This window comes from Mesoplodon bidens (assembly GCF_964165515.1).
Source record: "Mesoplodon bidens genome assembly, chromosome: 10".
Classification (NCBI taxonomy): Eukaryota; Metazoa; Chordata; class Mammalia; order Artiodactyla; family Ziphiidae; genus Mesoplodon; species Mesoplodon bidens.
Window position 1 is genome coordinate 20921194 of NC_138172.1, and position 12304 is coordinate 20933497.

General features: G+C 37.4%; 1 protein-coding gene across 8 annotated transcripts in view; it reads right to left on the bottom strand.

Moving 5' to 3' along the window:
- The window catches only part of MITF (melanocyte inducing transcription factor), a 227160-nt gene that overhangs the window by 88347 nt on the left and 126509 nt on the right, over window positions 1-12304 (bottom strand). For all 8 annotated transcript variants that reach the window (XM_081246300.1, XM_081246299.1, XM_081246298.1 and 5 more), the window contains exon 2: window positions 525-774. In XM_081246300.1, coding sequence (XP_081102426.1) covers window positions 525-774 — 250 coding nt within the window. The remainder of the gene's footprint in view (window positions 1-524; window positions 775-12304) is intronic.

The window sequence follows — 12304 nt, forward strand, 5'->3', positions numbered from 1 at the left end:
TCACTTCAGTTAAAGGATTATGCAGTCTGGTTATTAAAGCGTAGAAAGTGCTTCTACTGTTTTATATCTGAAGAGACTTTCTAAAAGAATCAGATTCTACAGCCAAGATTATTTATTCAAGAAAGAAGAACACTAAAGAATGGCCATGGAACGTATTTAGGGAAAAAATATACACAAGCTATTAGAAGAAGCTCATTTCAGATAACATGTACATTTTGAAACTTTCCCAAAGAAAGATGGGAAGATAACATTATAACAAACATCTGTTCCTCCTTGTAATTTCTCATGAAACATCAACACTCTTCCCCCATTTAGTGAGGGTTACTATTAAATTTACAGTTAGTTGGCATCCTTCTTTGGAAATACAAAGCTATGTAGAAATCAATGGAGTTGACATTTATGAATATGATTCACATGGGTCAATATAACCAAATACACGATGAGATAAATAAAACACCTAGAAAATGGAAAATGTTGAAGAGGAAGAAGGCTTGGCCCAACCAACAAGAGTGACAATCACGTACCTTAAGGACTTCCATTGGCACCTGGGTGGCAGAGGGGAGGGTGGCGGGCACACTGACGTTTATGGCTGGCGTCTGACTCACGGGCACTCTCTGTTGCATGAACTGGGCCGCCTGCAGCTTCTGCTGCTGCTCCCTGCGTTCCTGTTCCTGCATCTGCTCACGCATGAGTTGCTGGCGTAGCAAGATGCGTGATGTCATACTGGAGGAGCTTATTGGAGGCTTGGAGGCCCCAGGATGCTCCTCGGAACCGCTGTGGGAAAACCAAAAAACACAAATTTAGTTCCCTAATGAAACCCTTCATTTGCATTTTGGGGTATCCTAAATTGCACCAAACTATGAAATGAGCCTGGGTAAATATAATCAGATCGCAGAGTAGTATTCCACCTAATTGAAAATCAAGAGCTGACAGGATTTAAGTCATTAGTAGTTGAATTAAAACAAGTCAGCTTGATTGCATCTAGGCATTTTTATCATACACTTATTTTTTTGACATTTTATACTGCATACTACTCATCACCACCAAATATAGTGCCACCATATGAAGTGCCAAGAAGAGAGGCGTCTTAATGGCACCCAGATTTCCACATTTAAAAATAAATTGTTTGATTTCCTTTTTTATAGCCAGATCTAACCAAATAACTACTCCTACATGCTATCTAAATTCCTTGAAGATATCTAAAATGTTTACTAACACAGAATAGTTTAAAGAAAAGGTGAACTTTGTCATGGGGAAATTTTTCTATGATACAGGAAGTAAAAATTATTAATGAAAGAAGCATTTGGACCAGAATGTTAACACTGAACTCGACCCCAGTCTTCAGGAAAGAGGGCAGAAGACAAGCTAGTTTGACAACCCAATTCTTCTTTCCCTGGTTTTCTTTATACTGTCTTTTCTTCTGATTCGCCTTGGCAAGCCCTATCCTACACACACTTTGTGAGTTCCCCATGAGGCCTACCTCTGATGGTATTGGTACTTATACTACCCAAAATTATTTAAAAAGCTTAAACCCTTGTCGTAAGTCAAAAAGAAAGGACTTCCTGATTTTCCTAAATATGGTTTTCTATTGCTTATCTTGCCAGCTCTACGACATCAACACATAATTAAACCTCTCTGCCTTAGTTACCATATCCAAAAAAGAGGAATAACAATAATTTTTTTAATTACCCATTTATTAAAATGGGAGATGTTTTTTAAATGTCTTTTGCATCATTTATACGCTAAAGCCCTACCTCTTAGGGATTCTGTGAGGATTAAATAAAATAATGAATGAAATAAGGCACACAAATCCCTTAATGAGTGCTATGTAGTACTGCCTTAATAAAGGTTTGCTGTTGCAATTATTATTATCTAGAAATTTTAATTGTTTCCAGTAATATCATTTTCTTTTTTAAAAAAATCCCTATTTAGGGCAAAGAATATAAAATCTTAATTAGCACTGGAAACAGAAAAAAGAGTAACATTTGATAAAATATTCACTCCAAAATTACTCTCCAAAAGAAGTATTTGCACCTTTAAGCTTCCTTCCTTGAGTATAAATCCCAATATTGTCCTTATCTTCTAACAAAGGCAAAATAAAGCCATTAAATCACAGACCAGCCTTATAAATTCCTTAAAGATAGGAACCTTCAAACTCTACAGGTAAAAAAACATGCTAAAGGATGAAGAAATGTTTGCATTGCACCCTCACATAGTTCCAGAAAATTACATAATAAAACTTATACTAGCAGTTAACTCATTACTCAGCACAGAAAACTGGTTCAATAAACTGTGATAAGTTAATATATTATAATACTATATATAGCCACTAAAAATGGTGTAGAGATATATTTATGGTTGTGAATAAAAACTACACAATATAATAAACTTAGAAAAGCCAGCTGCAAGAAAGCATTCAAGGTAGGATTCAACTTAAAAAAATGTTCACTACAAGAATAAGTGCAAAGATAATGCTACCCTGAGCCATTGCCTGTATACATTATCACAAACCTTTAAGAAAACAACAGTATTGGGCTTCTCCGGTGGCGCAGTGGTTAAGAATCCACCTGCCAACGCAGGGGACACGGGTTCAAGCCCTAGTCCGGGGAAGATCCCACATGCCACAGAGCAACTAAGCTGGTGAGCCACAACTACTGAGCCTGCCCTCTAGAGCCCGTGAGCCACAACTACTGAGCCCACGTGCCACAACTACTGAAACCCGCACGCCTAGAGCCTGTGCTCCATAGCAAGAGAAGCCACCACAATGAAAAGCCCACACACCGCAACAAAGAGCAGCCCCCGCTAGCCACAACTAGAGAAAGCCCGCGTGCAGCAACGAAGACCCAAGGCAGCCAAAAGTAAATTAATTAATCAAAAAAAGAGAAAATAACAGTATTATCAATTTGATTCAGAAATTTCATCGATGGATAATTTTCCTAAGAAAAAAATTCAAAATGTGGAAAACCTGACATTACAAAGCTGTTGACAAATTGCACAATATTGTGAACCACCTAAATTTGTCCCTTAATATGAACATGATTATGTAAATTATGAGGGGAGATGTGGGTCAAAGAATACAAACTTTTAGTTATAAGATGAGTACGTTCTGGGGATCTAGTGCACAGCACGGTGACTGTAATTAATAATTCTGTATTGTACACTTGAAATTTACTAAAAGAGCAGATCTTAAGTGTTCTCACCACAAAAAAGAAAATAAATAGTAACCATGTGAGGTGATAAATGTGTTTCACAAAGCATACATGTAAAAAATCATCGCATTATACACCTTAAATAATCTTGTTAGTTATACCTCGGTAAAGTTGAGGAAACAAATAAAACCATTCAAAAGATTTAAGAATAAAATAGGTTTAAAAAAAAGTAAATTATGATACATAGATTTGATAATATATCTTTTTTTAATCGCACAACTACAAAGTGAGAAATGCATGTCCTAAGAGTAAATTAAAAAGTAGGATCAAAAGTGGATTTACATTCTAATTTAAAATAAGGAGAGAGTGTGTATGTACACAAATACACACATGACTAGCAAGATGATCATAGTTGCCACCGTGGCAGTGGAATTATAGGTAAATCTCTTTCTCTTTACTTTTTCCCCTGCAAACCGTAATAAAGCCATAATATTTTTTCAATGGCAGAATATATGCCACTAATTTAAGAACATGAGGAACATGAACTAATTTACAAGCATGAAGAAATAACTTGAGTGATCAAAGCCACCGTCTGGCTAGAAGACACTGGATCCATCACAGACAGTATTTTGACAATAGGATGGGAAAGTACTGACTTAAATCCAGCACACTGGTTCTCTTGGAAGTCTTCAGAATCCAGAAGACTTAATCCCCCTTTCCTTTATAGTTTCCTACAGATGTACAAAGACTGAACAATGTAAATACTCTGTATTATTTTTATAACATACATTCATCCACACCATAAAAATACCTAGCCATTCCTCAAAAATAATCCATTCACCTGGTAAGTTTCTGCTAAAGGGACATCAAAAGAAAATGCATTTTCCCACTTGTGAGTATGTGTTCAGAGCTCAAACGTACTTTCCTAAACCCAGAGAAGAAGGCTATTTAAAAATAAATAAATAAATAAATAGATGGTCTTACTATTCAAAGCCTGTCAGGTTAAAACATTCCCAGAGAGACTGATCCTTTTGATAAAATCAGGAGCAAACCTTTGTGCCTTAGCAAATGCAGCTGTGGAAAAATCGCACTAATTAGCTGCTCAAGACAAGCCATTGGCTGTGATACAGGGGGGAAAATCCTTTCAATTAACAGTAAAGCATTCTTGCGACATCTTAAGTTAAAATTACTAGTTATCAACCACACTAAGGCTGCAGACTTTAAAGTCAACAACAGTATCATTTAAAGCACTTACTGAAATAGCCTATCAGGAAAAAAAATACATATTTATATGGTAGACCCCTATAAATAAATTAAAACTCCACAAAAGAAAATCTAGCAGGGCTCAGCTAATTGACATTTTAATAAATCTTCTCAAAAAAAGGAAAAAGTAGTCACTTCACTACACACACTCCCTGCGGGATATTTCCATGTTAAAGATGACTCTCAGATCCTCAGCCTTACTCTCGGTCTTTTAAACATCGCTTTCTCTTAGAAATAATTGAATGGGCAATTATCACCTTGCTGACAAAAATGAAGATGCCTACACTTCAAAATGTTAGCAGGTCAAATGAGCATAATGTTTTAAACTCAAAGTCGAGGTTTATGTGACAATATTACAGGTGGCCAAAAGCTTATTTTTAAAATGAGGACCTGATGCTTAAACTACTACTAATAAGCAAGACCGAGTTGTCTCAATGTATTTAATTTTAAAGCTAACTGAACTCATCCAGGGCCCAATCTGCATTAGATAATCCTAATTCCATCAGTCTGATTCCTTTTAATCAGATTATGTAAAGGTCATTTATTCAACAAATAGTTATTGAGTGTTTCCTCTGTGCCAGGTGCTGGGAACACCTGGTTTCTAATCTCATAGAGTTTAAAGCCAGGGTCATATAATTTTTCTACGATGCCTTAAAATTAAGTCAATTATGTAGATTATCTGGCTCTTACCTAGTTCCACATGGGAAGGTATACATCTCACCACAAGAAATCACCCTTTGAAAGCCAACTGAAGGGGAGACAAATGCCTTTACTGGCACTTACCCGAATCACTGAAGTCAGACATGCAACCTCCCTGACAAGTGGGAAATGCTCAGTGGTAACTCAAGGAGGACGGCCATCAACTGGACACAAGTTCTAGCTCAGTCACTGCTGAGCAATCTGTTCTTTAACGAGCCACTCAACCTCTCTGAGCCTCTCCAAAACCCACCCCCTAAATGTACAGCAGTGATCGAGTGAGCTAAGTTAAAGTGCTCAACACAGTGGCTAGAATATGGACACTTACATAAATAGCCATAAATGTGACTCAAGTTCCTACCTCGATGGCTGAATTTACATTTTTAACCTTCAACGTCTGCCTCTTCTCTGTGATGACAGAGGTATGTGGACATGTGCTCTGAATTATCTGGTATGTTCCCAAATTCAGAGTTAATTCCACTGCCTTGATCAACCACTTAAATGTATCAGAAATTCCATGAAATCCAATACCTTGCCAGCCAAACAACACCTGCCTGACCACCCTTCACGTTTAACAGTGATGCCAATACCCCCTCACCAGACTTTAGGAATCAGTCTTTGGTCTCCATATCATCGTCATCCAAGACATGAATCTGGTTGTCAGTTGAAACTTACCTTTCAGGCGGAAGGAGCTGATACACTTTCCCCTGCATTTCCTCTCTTCAATTCCTCAGGCAGAGTACAGCCCTGACACTTACTAACCTGTGGCCATGGCCAAGTCAGTCAATCTCTTTGAGCTTCGGTTTTCCTTATTTATAGACTGTTTAATATATCTGCCTCTCAGCATTGTTAGGAGGATTAAAATTTGTAATAGATGTAAAAAGCTTAGCACAATAACCAGAACATAGGTCACATAAACTGGAACAGAGCTCAAAAATTAGTAGTAAAAAAATATGAAACCATGAACATGCTACTTCTTTTTTGATGCAAGGAAGTGAATTTTCATAAGCCTATATGCAAGTTTGGACCATAGCAGATCTGCCTTTTAAGGTTTAGACAATCCCTATTTAATTCAGAGAATCTGACAAAGTTTTGCAGGAGTGGAGGGAAGATAATTTACCCTGCAGTTCTCTCGCCAGATATAAAGTAAAAATCCTAGCATTTTTCTCCAGGAAAAACTAATCTTCTTTATAATCATTCAGGTGATAGAGCTCAAAGCCTAGCATTTGCCTGTACTGGATACAATGTAATTATGTCCAGGAAAGCACAATGGCTAATGTTCACATACACAGTGGAGATGCAGGAAGGCATGATAATTAACCTCATGCACAGGTAAGAAAGCTATACCGAGAACAGGTTAAGCTACCAGGGTTTCCAAATGCAAAAGACTGGCTGCCACAATATCCGCTGTCTAAAGGCAAAATGCCCAGGCTCTATCCCTAGAAATTCTGACTTCAGGTTAGCTAAGGCCTAGGAATCAATGTGTCTACAAAACCTCTGCTCCTGATTCGGATGCCATGTTTAGAAACTAGAACACCTAAGATTACCCATTTGTTTAGTAGAAGAGCTGGGACATGAACACACATCTTTGATTCTTACACCAGAACACTTTCTTCCATGTCTGAGGAAATGCACATTCCATTCCCAACCTCCAGTAACCCTCACAAGAGCTCTGAAGAGTCCTTCTGATACTGAACCCAACATGTTGAACGGAATGAAATGGGAAGGACTACTTACTCCTACCAAACAGGCTATAAAATCAAACAGACAAAAACATTTGTGCAGATACTGCCAATGGATCGTCATGGTTACAACACAACTACTCTATCATAAGGAAAAAATCCACAGGTTGAATCTACAAAAATGTTGTTCTGTCAGCAAAAAGAAAATTTTAAGAGTCTTTAGAAAGTAAGTCCAAGTGCATAAATCACCGAAATAAGAGTCAGTAAATGGACATATCTTTTTAAATGGCAGTCTGGGTATCTAACATTTTAGAATGATCAGCACTTCCATCATCTTAACCTTTCCGTTCCTTCCAAAGTCATCGCTTTGTAAGCGTAAAGATGACTTCTTCATCGTGAATGGTGGACGCAAGTACCAATAAGAAAATACATTGTTACTTGTCTACATGATATATATATGAAATATATGGTATGTCTGATATATGGTATATATGATATATGTGATAAATATATATCTCACTTAAAATAACTGAGAGTATAACTCATGTAAACATGAAAGTACCAGATTTCACAGTTTGGCTTCAAAAATTGAGATCTTGTGGACTTCAGGCATCACCAACCTTGGTTTTAGTGGTCAAGAAAAAAACATGAAAACATGCCAAACATCCAGCTTTTTCTGGTAACATTACCAGCTCAGACGATAAAAACCACATGTTTCTGGCATGGAGGAAATAAAAAGACTTGCAAAGTGCAGCTTGTCTTCCTCCTCTTCTTTCCTTCAACGAATATTTGAATGCTTTGGCAAAGCATTTCCGAGGGCCGGGTTCTGCTAGACGCGAGGGTAGCATGGTGTCCAGAGAGGACAGAACACCTGTCCTCTGGAGCTCTTTACTCTCCATGGTACAAAAGGAGGAAAGCATTCTAAAAGCAAGAAGCAGCAATCATACGCAAGTTAAAAAGCTAAAACTCTTACTTTTCAACACCTGGACCCCAATTAGTTTAAAAACATCGTAGTCTCTCCGTATCTACTCAGGATTAGTATTCTTTAAGCTGGACCTTTGACAGATGCCAGTAAGAGTAATTTCAATAACTGATTATATCAAAACCAAAAAGAAACATAATGAGATTCCCAATATATCAATATTCAAAAGAGGGTACAGAAAAATGATACCCTGGAGTGCAGGAAGAAAAGATTAAAATTTATATAAAACTTATCCATCATTTCTATTTTCTATTTTTGTACATGTTGTATATTATAATATAGTATTAGTATAGTGGCACATGTATAAAATTTATAAGTAAAATAAAAACACGTTGAGAGAGTCTGCTTGAAAAAAACCTTACTTTAACTAGGAGGGATGACCAAAAATGTTTGAGACCTCTGTAATATTAGACCAATGTTCTTCTAGGCAACGTTCCTCATCAGATTTTTTTTAAGTTGATTATTTTCACCCCTCCCAAAGAGAGTTTCTCACTTCTATACACTCCAACCAAGGAGACTCTCTTACTAAAAGATATTTTCCAACAAGGATATGAGGGTGCCATTTCCTCATTTTAAGGCCATGACTGTCCTCCATTTCCCACAGATGCCACCACGGGTTTCCATGCTCCTAACTCTCAATTCCCCTCGAAGAAATTATTTCCGTCAGCCTACTATCAAAAAGCTATAAAGCAGATAAAGTTGAGGGTCCCACACTCACGCTTCTTGTCTCTCCTATCAAGCTGCCTTTCACTAGACCATGTTCTAGAATTCTTGTTTACACTGTCTGACTATGGAATCTCATTCATATCTAGACGCCATGCTTTAAAAGGCTCTGAAAATTTCGCCTATAAGGTGTAAGTAATTGATATGGCATGACAAGACATCCCACTTAGAGTATTTTAAAAGAAGGAACTTTTTATCCAAAACTATGACAATCTAATGACAGAATTCAGACATGAGTGTGTAAGTAATTGGAAGGATCTTCTTAAAGACAGAAAAGCCTTCTATCTCTACTCAAATAATTGCCCCAGTCACAGGGCATGCTCTGTCCACTTGTCTAGACAACGTCACAACAGGTCAGAGAAGATTCAGAAGCCTTAATCGCTTAACAATTACTGCATGTCTAGAACATATCAACCAAGACGCAAAGTCTGCAATACTGTGTGGAAATCAAGACAAAAGTACCAATTGTGATCTCAGGAGCAGTGAATGTGTGCACCTGTCATGGTTTAAAAGCCAGCCTTACAAATAGTGGTAATGATTTATGGTGGTCACATGTTACTTATGCCTGCCCAGCATCCTGTCCCACTTCTTTGGCAAAGTACCCTGATTTCACCTTGAAAAATCAGTCTCCTCACTTTCCGTTCACAAGGTAGGTTAGGGCGATGCTGCCAACTCCAGACATAGAAACACAGCGTAAGTTGGACCAATCAGCATACCCATCGAATGTGCTTGTGCTCTAAAATGGTCCAATAACAGTCAGCCCTATGCTGAGTAGAAACAGAAATACTGACTAGAAATAGTGGGGTAAAAGACCTCTATGTATACTAATGTTTGGAAAGATGCTAGGATATAAATCTGGAACTTCCTGGACCTATGTGAAAAGAAAGCCAAACTAAACGAAACAGTGAAGTGAGTTGAAAGAGGGAACAGAAGCCTAAGAAGGAAGAATGAAGAAGGAGCCAGTGTTTAGATGACACAGAGCATCTGGATCAAACCATCCTTGATGGTTTGATAACCCTGAAGCCTTGATAACCCTAGACATAGGATATTGATTTACAAGGGACTCTCAATCTCCATTTCTGTTTAAGTCAGTTGGATGTGCTCTGTTATACCATAGCTCATTTTTGTGGCATTTTAGAAAATAAGTTATTCCAAAAAAGAAAAAAAAAATCAATGTTTCAGCCTAAGAGCTACAACTCAAACAATCTAGTATCCATTCTATTTTCTCCTTGTTTAGGCTGGTACACTGCCACTCACAACATTTCCCAGCTTTCCAGGAGCTAGGTTGGCTTCATGCCTAAGTTTTGCCAATGAGACTTAAGCAGAAAGGTCATGTGGTACGTCCAAAAATTCTCCCTAAAGAGAAACCCATCTTTGCCATCATGTCTCCTTGAATTTAGCTGTAATGGCTGCAGGACTAGCAGCCACTTTGGACCACGAGGATGAGAACCAGACTTAAGGACAGAGCTGGCATGTTCCTGGCCCTTCATGACCAGATAGAGCCAGCACTATGAGGGCAGAGATTTTTGTTTTATTCACATATAAATTCCCCAGCACCTAAAAGAATACTTAGCATATAGTAGGATGAAATAAGTATCTATCCAAAGAGTAAATTTGGTGTCTCTATTCTAACAGATACCCCACCTCCTAAAATCAGATAACACTAAAACCTTAGTGTTGGAAGACTTTTAGTCGAACCATTTGCTTGAGTCATCCAGTGGCAGAGAACACATTTTTCCCAAAAAGCTCAGTTCTAGAGACCTACTGTATTACCTTAGTTCTAAGACAAACTTTCCTTCCACATTTTAAGAGTTCTCAAGTCAGAATAGGTCATATAATCATTGTATATATTTAGTAGAGTTTTCATCTCCCCCAAACAGTCACCTTATAATCAACACTGAATTGGATATAAGGAAATCCATTTGATAGACAAATACTGTGGCACTCGACTAATCATAGCCACTCAAAAGCTCAAAGGAGTTATAGTTTGGATAATCCAGAAATCTGAGCATCGGAGAAACACACTCAATTAAAAGGCAGAGGAAGAAACATCAATTCATTCAGTATCTGAAATGAGAATCCATAGGACGGAACAGAGAAAGGCACAGACATGGGCCCAGAATACCTCTGTTGAAATCCCAGCTCTATCGTTTCTCAGCTATATGGCATGGGCAGCATCTTTCACCTGCCCAAACCTTAATTTTGTCATCTACAAGATGGAGGTAGGAAAAAGTACCTTTGTCATAGAGCAAGTATGAGAACTGAACGTATTAATGCAAGTAAGATTCTTAGAGTAGTGGCCAGCACACCCTGCAGACAATAAGTAATAGGCAATGGATTCTTCTGTGCTGTACTTCAATTCCTGGATTGGTACCCTCTGAGGCTCCTAGTAACTTGAAACTAGTGAAAACTGACAAGTTATTTTCTAGGAAGCCAAATCTCTTACAATGTTGCCTTCTGCTATGGTGTTTCTTTGCTTTCCTAGAGGAAAATACAAAAGAAACAATTAATTCACAGTGTGTGCCCTCCCCAAAAGAGCAGGCACAAAGAAATTAATGGGCAACAGCTCAGTGAACAAGTTTTGTCAAAGATGTGTGCTAAGAATTTCATTCTGTGGGTTCATAAAGGAAGCATGTTCCTGCGGCCAGTATTTTAGTTAACTAGAAAAAAAAAATTCAAAATCAATTAAGCAAAAGTAGTTGAAATTAAGAATTAATTTGGGTGTAAATTCAAGGATGACACCACTACTGTTCTTAAGCTGAATGGCATGTTTTATCCAATCATGATATCCATTAACTTGCTTAAAAATAATATTTCAAAAATTAGTAAGTTATAGGGGACATTTTTGTGGGGTATGAATCACAAAGAATAGCCATCATCTCCCTAACTAGTATCTGATTTACAAAGCAGAAAATTATAACATTTCTAACAGGATGACATTTTAAATATACAATTATGTATACTCTGTTCATAAAATGTTCTATCATTTTAGATAAATGAGTAATTAAACTGTTTTAAGGACATACAATGAAAAACATCTATAAAAGCAAACAATACAGCAAAAATAGCAAATTAAAAATAATTTTTAAAGCTACTGTAAAACCTTTTAAAGATTTCCCTACTGAACATTAGGAACTTTTACCACAATTACATTTATGGGAATTTTATTTCTTTCAGAATCAAATTCTCAAAATAGTTCTACTACATTGAGTATTTTTCCATTATTCTTGCCGTCTTTAAACACACCTTCACAAGCTGCTGAACATAATGCTTTTCTGACTTAATCAGAACCTCTCTCATGACCCAGGAACGTTCAGTAAATAATTATTAAGCTCCAGAGGTGGCTTTTGCTTAAGTTGATTTGCTTGAATGCTTATTCACTTAGGGACACAGCTTTTAGTATTGTTTTCAAATCTTATCACCTAACACTGAAAGTAAATGTTAAAGGAAATGGGGGAGTGGGAGGGGAGAGCTATGATCCATTTAGCATTTCTCCATTTTAGTATTTCTTTGAAAGTGCCAATTTCAAGCTTGTTCTACATTTCTATGCCAGACAGATGATTCTGATTTTGGATGTTTTGTTTTCCTCTCAAAGAGAAAAAAAAAAAAATCAATATGCAGAAATGCAAACGAGATGTTTATTAATGCAACTGTTACTACTCCACAGTTGCGAGGGGGGGCGGGGGGGGGGGAGAAAGCAAAATATCCAAAGTGTTTGCAATGGGGCAATTTTGACCAATGTCACTAAGCACGCTCGTTTTCCCGAAGAAAACCCTTTTTTATTCATCACAAAGCTGGGCTGCAGTCTA